Source organism: Ornithodoros turicata, chromosome 2 (assembly GCF_037126465.1).
Source record: "Ornithodoros turicata isolate Travis chromosome 2, ASM3712646v1, whole genome shotgun sequence".
In the NCBI taxonomy this organism is placed as follows: Eukaryota; Metazoa; Arthropoda; class Arachnida; order Ixodida; family Argasidae; genus Ornithodoros; species Ornithodoros turicata.
Genome location: NC_088202.1, coordinates 128,171,485 through 128,190,011, shown reverse-complemented (window position 1 = coordinate 128,190,011; position 18,527 = coordinate 128,171,485). Strand labels below are relative to the sequence as shown.

At 42.0% G+C, this 18,527-nt stretch overlaps 1 protein-coding gene across 1 annotated transcript in view; it reads left to right on the top strand.

The window, feature by feature from the left end:
- The window catches only part of LOC135384030 (uncharacterized), a 52,660-nt gene extending 40,824 nt beyond the window's left edge, over positions 1-11,836 (top strand). Inside the window, exons 3-4 of the mRNA XM_064613279.1 lie at positions 9,568-9,667; positions 11,244-11,836. Coding sequence (XP_064469349.1) covers positions 9,568-9,667; positions 11,244-11,526 — 383 coding nt within the window. The 3' untranslated portion in view covers positions 11,527-11,836. The remainder of the gene's footprint in view (positions 1-9,567; positions 9,668-11,243) is intronic.
- Positions 11,837-18,527: the final 6,691 nt, after the last annotated feature.

Sequence of the window (18,527 nt, the reverse complement as noted above, 5' to 3'; positions counted from 1 at the left end):
ACATGTTCCTGTATTTTGCCCTTCACTTGCTAGATTCGTATTTCGTAGCTTTCGATAATATAAATAGAGAATTATTATTCTTGTCTCGCGACATAAACACCCAATTATTTATTTAGAGAATTATTATTCCTTGGAGCCTTGACTATTGATAATTGTTGCTACGATTCTGCGTGTCTGATTATACTCCGGCATACTTCCTTCATCTATTTACATGTTCCTAGGTTCTGCTTCTTCCTCTTTAAGCATACTATTTCTAGTACTGACTAATGCTAACTGTTGCTGTGATTGTATGTGTGTGTGTGTGCGTGTGTGTGTGAGTGAGATTCTACTTCTCCATCTATCTACATGTTCCTGTATTTTGCTCTTCACTTGCTAGATTCGTATTTGGTAGCTTTCGATTAATATAAATAGAGAATTATTATTTCTTCAAGCATTGACTATTCATAATTGTTGCTACGATTCTGCGTGTCCGATTATACTCCGCCATACTTTCCTCATCTATTTACATGTTCCTAAGTTCTGCTTCTTCCTCTTTAAGCATAATATTTCTAGTGCTGACTAATGATAACTGTTGCTATGATTGTATGTGTGTGTGTGTGTGTGCGCGTGAGTGTGTGTGCGTGAGTGAGTGAGTGAGATTCTACTTCTCCATCTATCTACATGTTCCTGTATTTTGCCCTTCACTTGCTAGATTCGTATTTCGTAGCTTTCGATAATATAGATAGAGAATTATTATTCTTGTCTCGCGACGTAAACACCCAATTATTTATTTAGAGAATTATTATTCCTTGGAGCCTTGACTATTGATAATTGTTGCTACGATTCTGCGTGTCTGATTATACTCCGGCATACTTCCTTCATCTATTTACATGTTCCTAGGTTCTGCTTCTTCCTCTTTAAGCATACTATTTCTAGTACTGACTAATGCTAACTGTTGCTGTGATTGTATGTGTGTGTGTGTGCGTGTGTGTGTGAGTGAGATTCTACTTCTCCATCTATCTACATGTTCCTGTATTTTGCTCTTCACTTGCTAGATTCGTATTTGGTAGCTTTCGATTAATCTAAATAGAGAATTATTATTTCTTCAAGCATTGACTATTCATAATTGTTGCTACGATTCTGCGTGTCCGATTATACTCCGCCATACTTTCCTCATCTATTTACATGTTCCTAAGTTCTGCTTCTTCCTCTTTAAGCATAATATTTCTAGTGCTGACTAATGATAACTGTTGCTATGATTGTATGTGTGTGTGTGTGTGCGCGCGTGAGTGAGTGAGATTCTACTTCTCCATCTATCTACATGTTCCTGTATTTTGCCCTTCACTTGCTAGATTCGTATTTCGTAGCTTTCGATAATATAGATAGAGAATTATTATTCTTGTCTCGCGACGTAAACACCCAATTATTTATTTAGAGAATTATTATTCCTTGGAGCCTTGACTATTGATAATTGTTGCTACGATTCTGCGTGTCTGATTATACTCCGGCATACTTTCCTCATCTATTTACATGTTCCTAAGTTCTGCTTCTTCCTCTTTAAGCATAATATTTCTAGTGCTGACTAATGATAACTGTTGCTATGATTGTATGTGTGTGTGTGTGCGCGCGCGTGAGTGTGTGTGCGTGAGTGAGTGAGTGAGATTCTACTTCTCAATCTATCTACATGTTCCTGTATTTTGCCCTTCACTTGCTAGATTCGTATTTCGTAGCTTTCGATAATATAAATAGAGAATTATTATTCTTGTCTCGCGACATAAACACCCAATTATTTATTTAGAGAATTATTATTCCTTGGAGCCTTGACTATTGATAATTGTTGCTACGATTCTGCGTGTCTGATTATACTCCGGCATACTTCCTTCATCTATTTACATGTTCCTAGGTTCTGCTTCTTCCTCTTTAAGCATACTATTTCTAGTACTGACTAATGCTAACTGTTGCTGTGATTGTATGTGTGTGTGTGTGCGTGTGTGTGTGAGTGAGATTCTACTTCTCCATCTATCTACATGTTCCTGTATTTTGCTCTTCACTTGCTAGATTCGTATTTGGTAGCTTTCGATTAATATAAATAGAGAATTATTATTTCTTCAAGCATTGACTATTCATAATTGTTGCTACGATTCTGCGTGTCCGATTATACTCCGCCATACTTTCCTCATCTATTTACATGTTCCTAAGTTCTGCTTCTTCCTCTTTAAGCATAATATTTCTAGTGCTGACTAATGATAACTGTTGCTATGATTGTATGTGTGTGTGTGTGTGCGCGCGTGAGTGTGTGTGCGTGAGTGAGTGAGTGAGATTCTACTTCTCCATCTATCTACATGTTCCTGTATTTTGCCCTTCACTTGCTAGATTCGTATTTCGTAGCTTTCGATAATATAGATAGAGAATTATTATTCTTGTCTCGCGACGTAAACACCCAATTATTTATTTAGAGAATTATTATTCCTTGGAGCCTTGACTATTGATAATTGTTGCTACGATTCTGCGTGTCTGATTATACTCCGGCATACTTCCTTCATCTATTTACATGTTCCTAGGTTCTGCTTCTTCCTCTTTAAGCATACTATTTCTAGTACTGACTAATGCTAACTGTTGCTGTGATTGTATGTGTGTGTGTGTGCGTGTGTGTGTGAGTGAGATTCTACTTCTCCATCTATCTACATGTTCCTGTATTTTGCTCTTCACTTGCTAGATTCGTATTTGGTAGCTTTCGATTAATCTAAATAGAGAATTATTATTTCTTCAAGCATTGACTATTCATAATTGTTGCTACGATTCTGCGTGTCCGATTATACTCCGCCATACTTTCCTCATCTATTTACATGTTCCTAAGTTCTGCTTCTTCCTCTTTAAGCATAATATTTCTAGTGCTGACTAATGATAACTGTTGCTATGATTGTATGTGTGTGTGTGTGTGCGCGCGTGAGTGTGTGTGCGTGAGTGAGTGAGTGAGATTCTACTTCTCCATCTATCTACATGTTCCTGTATTTTGCCCTTCACTTGCTAGATTCGTATTTCGTAGCTTTCGATAATATAGATAGAGAATTATTATTCTTGTCTCGCGACGTAAACACCCAATTATTTATTTAGAGAATTATTATTCCTTGGAGCCTTGACTATTGATAATTGTTGCTACGATTCTGCGTGTCTGATTATACTCCGGCATACTTCCTTCATCTATTTACATGTTCCTAGGTTCTGCTTCTTCCTCTTTAAGCATACTATTTCTAGTACTGACTAATGCTAACTGTTGCTGTGATTGTATGTGTGTGTGCGTGTGTGTGTGAGTGAGATTCTACTTCTCCATCTATCTACATGTTCCTGTATTTTGCTCTTCACTTGCTAGATTCGTATTTGGTAGCTTTCGATTAATATAAATAGAGAATTATTATTTCTTCAAGCATGGACTATTCATAATTGTTGCTACGATTCTGCGTGTCCGATTATACTCCGCCATACTTTCCTCATCTATTTACATGTTCCTAAGTTCTGCTTCTTCCTCTTTAAGCATAATATTTCTAGTGCTGACTAATGATAACTGTTGCTATGATTGTATGTGTGTGTGTGTGTGCGCGCGTGAGTGTGTGTGCGTTAGTGAGTGAGTGAGATTCTACTTCTCCATCTATCTACATGTTCCTGTATTTTGCCCTTCACTTGCTAGATTCGTATTTCGTAGCTTTCGATAATATAGATAGAGAATTATTATTCTTGTCTCGCGACGTAAACACCCAATTATTTATTTAGAGAATTATTATTCCTTGGAGCCTTGACTATTGATAATTGTTGCTACGATTCTGCGTGTCTGATTATACTCCGGCATACTTCCTTCATCTATTTACATGTTCCTAGGTTCTGCTTCTTCCTCTTTAAGCATACTATTTCTAGTACTGACTAATGCTAACTGTTGCTGTGATTGTATGTGTGTGTGTGTGCGTGTGTGCGTGAGTGAGATTCTACTTCTCCATCTATCTACATGTTCCTGTATTTTGCTCTTCACTTGCTAGATTCGTATTTGGTAGCTTTCGATTAATCTAAATAGAGAATTATTATTTCTTCAAGCATTGACTATTCATAATTGTTGCTACGATTCTGCGTGTCCGATTATACTCCGCCATACTTTCCTCATCTATTTACATGTTCCTAAGTTCTGCTTCTTCCTCTTTAAGCATAATATTTCTAGTGCTGACTAATGATAACTGTTGCTATGATTGTATGTGTGTGTGTGTGTGCGCGCGTGAGTGTGTGTGCGTGAGTGAGTGAGTGAGATTCTACTTCTCCATCTATCTACATGTTCCTGTATTTTGCCCTTCACTTGCTAGATTCGTATTTCGTAGCTTTCGATAATATAGATAGAGAATTATTATTCTTGTCTCGCGACGTAAACACCCAATTATTTATTTAGAGAATTATTATTCCTTGGAGCCTTGACTATTGATAATTGTTGCTACGATTCTGCGTGTCTGATTATACTCCGGCATACTTCCTTCATCTATTTACATGTTCCTAGGTTCTGCTTCTTCCTCTTTAAGCATACTATTTCTAGTACTGACTAATGCTAACTGTTGCTGTGATTGTATGTGTGTGTGTGTGCGTGTGTGCGTGAGTGAGATTCTACTTCTCCATCTATCTACATGTTCCTGTATTTTGCTCTTCACTTGCTAGATTCGTATTTGGTAGCTTTCGATTAATCTAAATAGAGAATTATTATTTCTTCAAGCATTGACTATTCATAATTGTTGCTACGATTCTGCGTGTCCGATTATACTCCGCCATACTTTCCTCATCTATTTACATGTTCCTAAGTTCTGCTTCTTCCTCTTTAAGCATAATATTTCTAGTGCTGACTAATGATAACTGTTGCTATGATTGTATGTGTGTGTGTGTGTGCGCGCGTGAGTGTGTGTGCGTGAGTGAGTGAGTGAGATTCTACTTCTCCATCTATCTACATGTTCCTGTATTTTGCCCTTCACTTGCTAGATTCGTATTTCGTAGCTTTCGATAATATAGATAGAGAATTATTATTCTTGTCTCGCGACGTAAACACCCAATTATTTATTTAGAGAATTATTATTCCTTGGAGCCTTGACTATTGATAATTGTTGCTACGATTCTGCGTGTCTGATTATACTCCGGCATACATTTACATGTTCCTAGGTTCTGCTTCTTCCTCTTTAAGCATACTATTTCTAGTACTGACTAATGCTAACTGTTGCTGTGATTGTATGTGTGTGTGCGTGTGTGTGTGAGTGAGATTCTACTTCTCCATCTATCTACATGTTCCTGTATTTTGCTCTTCACTTGCTAGATTCGTATTTGGTAGCTTTCGATTAATATAAATAGAGAATTATTATTTCTTCAAGCGTTGACTATTCATAATTGTTGCTACGATTCTGCGTGTCCGATTATACTCCGCCATACTTTCCTCATCTATTTACATGTTCCTAAGTTCTGCTTCTTCCTCTTTAAGCATAATATTTCTTGTGCTGACTAATGGTAACTGTTGCTATGATTGTATGTGTGTGTGTGTGTGCGCGCGTGAGTGTGTGTGCGTGAGTGAGTGAGTGAGATTCTACTTCTCCATCTATCTACATGTTCCTGTATTTTGCCCTTCACTTGCTAGATTCGTATTTCGTAGCTTTCGATAATATAGATAGAGAATTATTATTCTTGTCTCGCGACGTAAACACCCAATTATTTATTTAGAGAATTATTATTCCTTGGAGCCTTGACTATTGATAATTGTTGCTACGATTCTGCGTGTCTGATTATACTCCGGCATACTTCCTTCATCTATTTACATGTTCCTAGGTTCTGCTTCTTCCTCTTTAAGCATACTATTTCTAGTACTGACTAATGCTAACTGTTGCTGTGATTGTATGTGTGTGTGCGTGTGTGTGTGAGTGAGATTCTACTTCTCCATCTATCTACATGTTCCTGTATTTTGCTCTTCACTTGCTAGATTCGTATTTGGTAGCTTTCGATTAATATAAATAGAGAATTATTATTTCTTCAAGCGTTGACTATTCATAATTGTTGCTACGATTCTGCGTGTCCGATTATACTCCGCCATACTTTCCTCATCTATTTACATGTTCCTAAGTTCTGCTTCTTCCTCTTTAAGCATAGTATTTCTAGTGCTGACTATAATGATAACTGTTGCTATGATTGTGTGTGTGTGTGATTCTACTTCTGCAGCTATCTACATGCTCCTGTATTTTGCTCTTCACTTGCTAGATTCGTATTTGGTAGCTTTCGATTAATGTAAATACAGAATTCCTTCAAGCATTGACTATTCATAATTGTTGCTACGATTCTGCGTGTCTGATCATACTCCGCCATACTTTCCTAATCTATTTACATGTTCCTAAGTTCTGCTTCTTCCTCTTTAAGCATAGTATTTCTAGTGCTGACTATAATGATAACTGTTGCAATGATTGTGTGTGTGTGTGTGTGTGTGTGTGTGTGTGTGTGTGTGTGTGTGTGTGTGTGTGTGTGTGTGTGTGTGTGTGTGTGTGTGTGTGTGTGATTCGACTTCTCCATCTATCTACATGTTCCTGTATTTTGCCCTTCACTTGCTAGATTCGTATTTAGTAGCTTTCGATTAATATAAACACAGAATTATTATTCCTTCAAGCATTGACTATTGATAATTGTTGCTACGATTCTGCGTGTCTGATTATACACCGCCATACTTTCTTCATCTATTTACATTTTCCTAGGTTCTGCTTGTCCCTATTGAAGCATAATATTTCTAGTGCTGACTAATGATAACTGTTGCTATGATTGTGCGTGTGTGTGTGATTCGACTTCTCCTACTTCTGCATCTATCTACATGTTCCTGTATTTTGCTCTCCACTCGCTAGATTCGTATTTGGTAGCTTTCGATTAATGTAAATACAGAATTCCTTCAAGCATTCGCTGTTGATAATTGTTGCTACGATTCTGCGTGTCTGATTATACTCCGCCATACTTTCTTCATCTATTTATATTTTCCTAGGTTCTGCTTGTCCCTCTTGAATCAAGCATATTATTTCTAGTGTTGACTAATGATAACTGTTGCTATGATTGTGCGTGTGTGATTCGACTTCTCCATCTATGTACATGTTCCTGTATTTTGCTCTTCATTTGCTAGATTCGTATTTGGTAGCTTTCGATTAATATAAATACAGAATTATTATTCCTTCAAGCATTGACTATTGATAAGTGTTGCTACGATTCTGCGTGTCCGATTATACTCCGCCATACTTTCTTCATCTATTTACATTTTCCTAGGTTCTGCTTGTCCCTCTTGAAGCATAATATTTCTAGTGCTGACTAATGCTAACTATTGCGATGATTGTGTGTGTATGTGTGCGTGCGTGCGTGCGTGCGTGCGTGCGTGCGTGCGTGCGTGCGTGCGTGCGTGCGTGCGTGCGTGCGTGCGTGCGTGCGTGTGTGAGTGTGTGTGTGTGAGTGAGTGAGTAAGTGAGTGAGATTCCTGCGTTTTGCTCTTCCGTTGATAGATCCGCATTTGGTAGCTTTTGATTATTATAAGCGGATAATTATTACACCTGTTTGTGATGGTGACGTGATGAAAAACAACGGGATGTGAGTTGCAACAAAATTCGAATCGACTAAGCTCAAGATGCTTACACGTAGAGTATTTGTGATCATAGTACAGTGTTCAATTAGGACCATAAAAAATATCACCTTCATATAACAGCAAGATTAGTCGCATTTATGTATTGCATATATGCATTTATATCCACTAGCATTTATGGTGTTACTTGTGTTTTGATATCATCTTCCACTGTAATATCCCAATATGTATTGTGACTTTGGAAGGGAATCCTCGATTCTGGGGCTGAGGGAGATCTCACGCGTGTTTCGAGGAACTAGTGAAAGAGGGATGTATGAAAGGAGAGGTGAAACCGTTTCTAGGGGACCGGGTTTGTGAACATTTCTATCTGACCATGTGTGTGTGTGTGTGTGTGTCACTGTTCCTCTCATGGAAATGTTCGGCAGAATGCGTGAATGTGAGTCGAGATTATATTTCATGTGTGTACATGTAATGATTTTGAATGCTCAAGAAAGTGAGGTCTGTACCATCTTTCACATCAATGAAAATTGTCCCCCCATATGTAATTCGTGTTACTCAGCGTTCGTCCTAGGTCAGGTCCTGTTGATAGCAAGCTTAGAAGTTAAAGATTCTTTAATTCACAGTTGTGCTAATGATGTCCTCTGAAAGTGTTAACTATTGCTTGTGTGATTATTGCTTTCCTGGACGGTGCGATGTGTCCCCCTTTTGTGCTCTTCAATCGAAAAGCTCGTATTTAATAGCATTCAAATGATTTGGGCATGGGATAATTAATTATTTACGTGTGTATGATTTTTTATGTTGATTTACATCACGAAGATGGAGGTCACACACAAGAAGCTCAGACTTGTTATGGTAGAAATTTTAATTTTAATTATCATTGTATGGACTAAGAATCTCTTCCTTCATTAAAAGTTATGTTCCTGGAAGTTCTTTAATAAATATTATCTGCTCTGGGGAAGTGATTGTCTGCGCACTCGAGCTAGCGAACCTATTCATTTGATCTTAAACTGCTTTAACTGCAGATATTACAATATCATAAAATTTGTAGCGCGTGTGTAGGATATGAATGTTGCCTGCAGAAATTCCTCGTTTCAACTTCACACATCTCTATGCTGATTGCCAGTACTTTGGATTAATAAAATATTTTCCCTTGTACAAATGTGTATGTCTATTGCTTGCATGTCTGGGCGCAAGAAGGCAAGTACGCTAGGTTAGGTTAGGCTAGGTTAGGTTAGGTACGCTAGGTACGGAAGCATGGGGAGATGAAACGCTCTTCCATGCAGTGGACCTCCTCGTTGGGGATGTAATGTATGTGAAACTGGGTGGGAGAGGGAATAAGATGCATTATAGTTGGTGGTTATATACTTTGCATGTTGACGCATGCTCGAATGTGAGAAGGAAAGCCCTCTGTACGCTACGCGCGGCCGCGAAACCCGTTGGGCGGTCTTGGCGCGTGCTCCTCCTTGGCGCAGAGTATCTTGCTCCAAATATCTCTCTATCTGGAGCGGAGGGGGATACCGATGGTCACCAGTATCTCTGGTTCTTCCGACCACTGGCCTCCTACTACTCTCTCCTGTCAGAACTTTATGTAGAAACCGTACCACTCTCGTCGCTGGAGTGCATTGTTTCAGTGTATCCGATGTGATCCCGCAACACCGTTAGCCATCGCATAGCTATTGAGATATGCGTATCAGGACGTGGCTGAGCGCGAACAAATAGCGTGCCATATTCGATTCCGCTTTCACAAAGAAATGTAACCTTTGTTTTTTCTTCGTCGAAATACGTCCACCAATTCGATTTGCCTACCCATTGCAAATTGGTTGCCGACTTGCGTGAACTGATGATGTCACACACTTGACAAACACAGCTACAGTTTCGCTTTTCTAATGTTCCCGAATGTTGCGGATATCGGCAATTTAACACTTTACTCCGTGCCTCAATCTGTGTGATGTTCCTCTACAGATCCGTTTCTTTTTTCGATGCAGATGCCGGCTACACCTGTCAGGCAAACATTGCAAAAAAAAATGAGGAGTGCAAGAAGTTGTACGAGGACTTGAGCACTAAAAGCTTGCATAAGGATTGCAAGTAAGTATCGCAATAGAGTGCTGGTGGTGCTTTGCTCCTCTTTAAACAACTGCCTTGTCCCGTCCAGGGGCAGATCTAGGATTTTGCGGATGTGGGGGTCCGGCCTTAGCCAGCATGGTAGATACATCATCTGGGTCAATAAAACAGGACGAAAGAACGAAATTAAAATTTACTTCGTACGCGCTTCTGTCGCGTACGTCTGTAATTGTTTTCGCTTGACTGACAGGGTAAAAATGTGCCGACATTATCAATTAGAAAGGCGGTTTCCTCTTTTTGCCAAGATTACCCGTGTACCTCGTAGAACACCGCAGTCTTTCTTTTGCCATTGTACCCCCTCCCCCATCCCATCCGTTGTAATTTTTTTTTTATCCAGTTAGTCGCCTAGTGCCTTTATCAGACTCCCCACGCTCCCTCCCCGTGCTTCCAAACCGTGCCAACATGCAAAGCACAGACCTTATTTTTGAATCAGGTTCTTGTAAGGAATAGATAATTTTTGTTCATTTTACAGGTCCGGTCACAACAAACAGCGTCCTGATAGGACGGGTTTAGTCCTAGATATTAGACCGAGAACCCCACCGACACCGCAATATCGCTCGATGGGGTTCAACCCGCCACCTCGACCGGTTGCGCTCTGCTCAGTCTAAATCTGTGTTTAAATAGCACTCAAAGGAATGCACGCATCATTGTATGCTTGATGTTTCGTAGACTAGTAATGGACATACTCTATGCATGTTCCGTAAATAAATGCAACCAGTCCATTCAGTTGTTTTCAACCTAAAAAAATATAATCATTTGCAGTGGTACTAATAGAATTCGCACTTGATAACCTGCCGTATGTGTGCGCGTTGGCAAACATGATTGAATAACCTTGTTTGTCCAGGGCCCCAGTTTTGAAGGATATATAAATGCAATAAAATAATGTTTGTTGCTGGGTTCATATATCCCTTACATATCTCAAAATAATTCCCGACGTCCTCCCCACATGAAACCAAACAGGCCACATAAGATCTCCCATAGCTCCTTTTTGATGCCTTGTAGGATCCTACAAGTCTCCTACACTCTTAAAAATGAACTTCACCGCATAGCACGCTCCGAGCCAACCATAATCTCAAATGATATCGTTATCTGCCCTGATTTGTTGAAAACAAGAGGCGTACACCTTTTCTGTGACAATTATGAACAGCATAAGTGTCACAAAAAAGGCGTACGCCTCCCGTTTCCATCAAATCAGGGCAGATAACGATATCATTTGAGATGATGGTTGGCTAGGAGCGTGCTATGCGGTGAAGTTCATTTTTAAGAGTGTACTTGCCGGATATAGGCAATGTAGTGTCCTACAACTCTCCTATATTGCCGAATATGGGACAAGTAGGACACCTCAACTCTCCTACATAGCCTAATATGAGACATGTAGGATCCTATGACTCACCTATATGTGAATGAATGTAGGACATGTAGGATCCCACAACTTTCCCACATGAAACAAAATAGGACATAAAGGATCCTACATCAATTTGTATAGGATAAATAGGATCCCATACAAACCTATTTGCCGTTTTTTTTTTTTTTTCAACAGGAAATTTCTCGGGGTGATCTGGTGCTACTGCAAGCTTTTCGGCAAACATTGCCTCGGGGATCCTCAAACATTGGCGAAAATTCTGCAAGCAGCGATAGCAGGAGTAAGCCTTGTGTCAAGAAGTCCCACAAGCCGTGTGTCAAGAAGTGCAGTCTCCCTAGGAGACTGCGAAACGCCGGTATGCTCAGGAGGTGGCCTAACCGTCTCACCATCTATGGCTATCCTTTGCGTGACAGCCTTCTTGACTATTTCACGTCGGGCAACGCTCTTAACAAGCGTGTAAGATGACGAAGGTCAGCGCTTTGATGCCGTTTTGTTTTTAGAGTTGACACCATAAGAACTCCAACGTTGTTATCAAATGACTGATTGTATGGAAGCTGAATGGTTCATTAAAGTTCCGGAAGAAAATATAACGCATAACGCGGTATGGAGCATATTTTGGTGGTGCCAAGGAGTAAATTTCATTTTTCTTCCTTTGTTTAATTCATGCATTTTTGCAGTGTGACACTTGCTTCCGTTGTTATTTGATAAGAACTATAGCGTTGTTACTTTTTTCGTTCGTTTCAGTAGGCAATAAAATGTTCAATGCGGGACCGACCGCTGCATGCATTTGCACAAACGATTTTCTCAAACGATTGCACACGCTTGTTATTTTTTAACATTCGTTTAATAAACTTACATACAGGGTGGTTCACCAACCATGATAGAAATTCATAGTAAAAAACGTAGGCCCGGACAGACATGCGGTCGAGGGATTTTTTTCTGCCAATAACTTTTGCCACATATTGGTAACATTATTATTTCATTTCAATCGGCGGAAAGTTAGTTTCTTGAATTGAACTCCGAAAATTTCCCAAGGTAACCTAACGTTTTCTTTGCGGAAATGGATTTCCCGTGATCATTTTACTCAGCATAGCAGATAATGTCATAATCCCACTTGTAATGCAATGGCAATTGCCGAAATAAATTCGCCCGAACTCCGTGGAAATGAGTCCTTGGCACCGCCTCTTTTTTTGCGGCTCTTAGTTTGAGCGCAATGCTGCGAAGAAAGGCGGTTACATTGACACGCCACACGAGCGGCGAAAGGGCTACAAGCCTTACCCACGGAACAAACACGCGCAGTGATTGCGGGAATCAGAGATATCTTATCAAAAATGAGGTCACCTCACCTGACGTGTTGATAGGTACACTCTTAGAAATGAACTTCACCACATAGCACGCTCCTAACCAACCATCATCCCGAATGACAACGTTCTCGCCCCTGATTTGTTGAAAACGGGAGGAGGAGCCTATTTTGTGGCCATTATGCACGGCACAAAATAGGCTTCTCCTCCCGTTTTCAACAAATCTAGAGCGAGAACGTTGTCATTCGGGGTGATGGTTGGCTAGAAGCGTGCTATGTGGTGAAGTTCATTTTTAAGAGTGTAGGGAAGTAAATACATTTTTGTAGCGTTGTGCACTGCGGTCTCAGTGAACAAGTAAACGGTGGCGATGACAAGCACTGTGTATTCCAACCAAGAAAATACATGGATTATCATTGCTCTAGGGGCCGTAGGTATGGACTATGACACAGGAGTCATCAAATACAGTTAAATGTTCTACGAGCTAGGGGGGTGATCTCTTGTACCATAAGGCGTGCATTTTTGAGACCGTCCACAACAGGAAGTTTCCATTCCGGTACCCAGAGCCGGTCGCAACCAAATCACTGCCAGTGTGTGGGTCGAGACGAACAGACAAGGTCCTGAAAGAAGTAGGAGATGATCCCCACGTAAGTCTGCACATCCTGGCAAAGCGAGTACAGACATCAAAGTCAAGTGTGCTGAGGATACTACACAAGCACAAACGCCACCCGTACCAGGCGAGCCTTCATCAACATTTCAAGCCGGGCGACAGCGAGAAACGTCTGTATTTCTGTAACTGGATCCTATGTCAGACCGAGGAAAGCAGGAACTTTGTGAACAGGGTCATTTGGACTGATGAGGCCCACTTCTGTCATAGCGCTCAAGGGAATCTCCACAACGCGCATTATTGGAGCCAAGCAAACCCACACTGGCTACGGGACTGCAAGCATCAGTACGGGTGGGGATTCAGTGTATGGGGCGGGATTTATAACGGAGCCATTATTTGGCCGGAGTTTCTCACGGGATCCCTAAATTCCAACCGCTACTGTAGCGAAATATTAGATGCCGTGTTTAGCTTTGTTGATGACCTGCCTCTTGCTTAACGGACCCCCGTATGGTTCCAGCACGTTGGGGCTCCACGCTCCACCTCACAGCGCGCGGCGTGCAGTACAGCTGCTCCGTCAGATGTTCCCGGAGCCGTCGGATGGCTGATTTGGTCCCGTGTCATGGCCCGCCAGCTAGGTCTCTTGACTTAACGCCGATTGACTTTTACTTCTGGGGTCACATCAGCGACGAAATATACCAGTACCGCCGGCTGACCTGCAGGGGAAAATCACTGCTTTCTGCTCGTCGTTCTCCAGATTCGAAATAAAAAGGGCCGCGAAAGACACAATTCGGAGAGACCGCCTGTGCATTGCAGGGGGTTTTACATCATGCATCATCTTCACCAGCTCGCTTGCTTCCTAGCCATTTTTTCACTTCGAACTTTCTTTTCTTAGGCAATTTGATGCTTTGTATGTATATTTGTCCTTTCTATGCTGTTCCAGCCTCAGAACATCAGTTCTCTCAACTTCGAACACTTTTAGCCATACCTGGTGCATGTTGCTTTCCACACCTTTCGTTTTGCTTTCAACTTTAGTTGTTGTTTTTTTGTGTGTGTGTGTGTGTGTTTTTGTAGTTGGTTTGTCTTCTATTGTTCAGGGAGGCGCATCCTGTTCTGCATTGAAAGTGTCGGTAATGATAACCCAATAAAAGTACACAGGAAGTGTGTTGAATGTGAAGAAATCCGCAAACGAATTGAGAAATGAAGAGCGCTGACAGGCGTTCATGCATACAACTCTCCCTCTCTCTCACACAAACACACATACACATACAGGTTCGTGACAATAGAGAGTTTTAGTACATCGTACGCTATCGCCTTTGCGTACGTAAGGGATAGCGTTGGTGGTTCTGCGCACTGCACGAAGCTCTCATTCTGTTATGGGCGTGCGCAGAACCAACAACGCTATCACTTAAGTGCGCAAAGGCGATTACGTACGATCCACTAAAACACTCCAATAAGGTGATGCGGAAAAACTGCGAGACCGCGATCTGCGGTTATAGTGAAAACTGCCGTGCACAAGAGGGGCGGGTTCACGCGCACCCCAAAAGCAAACAAACACACTGAGCAAAAAGCCAATGAAGGAAAAAGAGCGCGACCCTGAATCTGACGTATAGGCAAAGCTGATACCTTGCAGCGGAACTCTTCTGTGGGTAACGCTTGTAGCCCTTTCCTTTCTTGTGTGGCGTAGCAATTTGTAACCTCGTTTCTTCGCAGCTTTGCGCTCAAACTAAGAGCCGTCAAAGAAGAGGCTGAGCCAAGGGCCCTGGCCAAGGGCTCATTTCCACGGATTTTCTGCGAATTTATTTCGGCAATTGCCATTGCATTACGACTGGGATTATGCGCCATACTGAGTAGAATGACCACGGGGAACCAATTTCCGCAAAGAAAACGTTAGGTTGCCTTGAGAAATTTTGGAGTTCAATTCAAGAAATTAACTTAGCAGGCGTTCTATATCTAGGTGGCTTTGACCAGACGCTGCTTCATGTCCGGCTGGCACCGGAATTCGAACCCGGGCACCTCCCAGTCTCGACGTGACATGGCAAAGACGCTCACCACTCAGCCACGCGAGCTGGTCCTCTACGTTAACTACGTTTACTTTTTGTTAACTACTGTGTTTGTCAGTGAATGGCAAGTTAACCGGAAGAAGCGCCATAGCAACGTCAGCAGTAAGTAAGCAAGAAGAAAGTAGACGTATATAGCAGGACCACGTCATGTCATCGTCTACAACCCCTATGAGGAGCCTGTCCGCGGCCTTGTAAACTCGTCGGCCCGCGAGATCTACATAATGATTGAACAATAGAAATTTGAATTTTGAACGCGCAGAAGTAGAAGTAGCAGAGGACAGCAGCAGCTCCTATGAAAACGCAAAACGCGTACACTGATGATGATAACCAACTTTAGAAAGAGCATCTCTTGTGGGACATCCACCACTCGTACAAAAATACTAAAGTAAACTAAAGTACACAGTATAGGGGCTGTTCGACAAACTGGTGGCGCCGCCACGCGGCCTCCGTGGAAAGTACCTTGAGTGATAGCCGCTGGGTAGCCAGACTTGTCTGCATGTGAAGTGCGAGCGTTCGTTTATTTTCTTTTTTTTTTTTTTTGCACACTAGAATTGTAGCATCGCTATCTGTGCAAGCACCTACAAGAACTCTTCATTAGGGAACAGATGTTTCATTTCTCGTGATTTCTACGCTTCCAACACCACCCAGGGCACGAGACTCGCAGCGAATAACGTTCGTGACGCGCGTTCGGCCTTTGCATGAGGTGTGCAGAACATGAGCGAATATGTTCTATTTCTTTTGATTTAGTTTCGATGAAACAGTGTAAAGACCTGCAAGGTGGTCAATGATTTACAGTTGCCACTTTCGTGACGGTGAAACGCCGCTGGATACTGTATCACCGTCAAATGCACCGACCATACGGCATCTATATAATGATTGAGGTGTTTCGTCGCCAGTGCCCAAAGTCGCTCCCGGTAATTTGGTTGGCGAGTCTCACAAGTCTCGGAAGCAGTACGTTGTCCAAAAAGTTTAGTATTTACGCACCGACCATTTCACAACCGTCGTGCCGTAAGCCCACGGCTGTAGCCGGGGTATAGACTTATGTAAATATACAATATTTTTTTCTTTGAGGATCTTTTTAGCCTACTTGTATCTGAAGATACTAGAAAACAGTACGAGTTCAGACAATATGTTGTTACCACACGTGTTGATTTGTATGGATAAAAGTAACGCACGATGTAGACTTCAGTGACGAAGCAATGTGCCTAGTGAGGTGCCAAAAGGTCGAAACGAACACGAGACTCACTCAGAAACGCAATGTTACAAGAGGCTGGAGTCAGAGAAATGCGCTAGCAAGCCACGATTTTATGGGACACGGCCGTACTCCTTCCCCGGAAATGGGCGTTTCCGTAGTAAGATTCCACCATTCGTGTTTTCCCGTCCTAAAAGAAACCGATATGATTGGAAAGCTGTGTTCCATGTCTCCGCGAGTACGTTCTCCGTGTTCTGGTAGAGCCTATGATAACAGCTTTATAAAGCCGGGAACATGACGATATCGTCGATAATTGCTCTTGTCCGTAACAAGATTTGGCGGAAACAACCCAAGCAGCACAATGTACTGAAAGTCGAGTGCAATAGGGGTGGACGGTATGTGTCTTATCAATATTCTTTAGTTTTACGAGTGTGTTCAAGGCCTTCCACCTACCCGTCCACCCCTAATGCACTCGACTTTCAGTACATTGTGATCCTTGGGAAATCAAGATATCAGGGTCGCTTCTTTTGCATCGTGTAGCTTCATCATATCGGAAGGCACGTACATTGCGATATTTTTGGTATACGATATTTGTAGTTTACACGTGCTCATTTTTGATGATGAAAAGACGCACTTGTTACGCTCGTCATTTCAGACCCTTCTAACACCCGGCGAGGGTCATGCTGTCTCCTGGTTACGCACAATTATGCGTTTAACGGATCCTGAAAATTGTAGCGCGATAAGGAATGAATTAGCAAGTTACGACGCTTTCAAACCACAGATGAAAAATAGGGAGCCTTCATGTGCGTCCCCTTTTCAGGGAGGCGACAACTCCGTCGTCTGCTACGAGCGCCGGCATCTTGACTCCCACATCGCATTGGGCGTCAGCGGCGGGGTTGCGTTTTTCTCGATTTTTCGCGACAGGAATTGGGTAAAAGCAGAATGAAGGATACTAGCGTAGCAAAACTGTCATATATGCTAGTAGAGCTGGTCATGGGTTGTAAATATGTTGCTAATGCTTTGTAACGTTTGTCTAAACTCGTCACTGCACCTGGACACGCGGTCGCGTCTTGACCAGCGAATTACAATAGTAAACATGGGAATGTGTATAGACAACACAAATATGTTAATTGCAAGCAGATTTTATTATAACATCTTATTCAAGTGCAACGCCAGCTGCCGTTGTGCTTGAAAACGACGTTGTTTTACCGACATGCTCCTGTCGCAACTGCACCCTTAATCGCAGTTGTGCAAATTTGCCCGCAATTACATGGCATTACATGGCCACGATAGCATGGCATAGTTCTTCTTTGTGTTGGTTACAAGTCGGAAGATTATTGTCCACGTTATTATGAATAAAAGACGAATGCCTCTTCACATTTGTACGAAGAAACGAGTAGCACATTTCTCACGCTGCCCGAAATATACCGAAGATTCATTGCACCACGTACGTGTTCACGAAGCTCAATGAGCTTGTTGTGGCTTTGCGGAGATTTAACGCAATTTAATTTACTCTAACGTAAATGACCACTGATCGAGCTACCAGAATACACGGTACACACTGCACGCTGCATCATGCGAGTAACGCGCTCTGCACATCTCTACGCACGCTTGTCTTCGTCCACCAACTCATGTATCTGTTCAATCAAGTAGGAACTACTCAAAAAAGAGCGAACGCTGGTTCGCGACCTAGCTCTTTAGGCGACAGATCAATGACACCATGCCAACCCGATACGGAGACGAACTGAGCCCTAGTAGTGGTTCATAGAAATAGAGAAAAGAAAAAAGGAGCTGTTTCATGCGTAAATTCCGATGCAAAAGAACTGTGACCCGAACGTGGTACACGCAGAAAAAAATCTCTGGAACTCTGGTATTACCCGAGAAAATGACTCGTGGAACGACCGATTTCAGTTGTCACAGAGGAAGTTCTGACACGCTTGTTGCACGCTGGATTTAAAATTCCGGAGGGATGAGTTGCGATATTTGTTCCCAAAACGTACAATTACGCTAAGACACCGAAGCAATGCAATCACTTGCGTGTATATGTGCCGGATGGCCGCTCGAACGCGCAAAATGCATAGCCGGCAATGGGCAGCACGTAGCAAGTTGGGAGTCAAAATGCGCGCTCCGCGTAAGGGCGAGGAGGAAAGGCAGCGTTGGCACGGTTAAAAGGTGTCTCCTCCCTGAAAAGCGGAGAAGCCGCAGCAACCCATGGAGGCTCCCTAATGAAAAACGGAGTTCAGCGACATCTACCAAGACGGTTTGGAAGTGTTCGTGGTAGCAACTCTAAAGATTCCAGAGGGT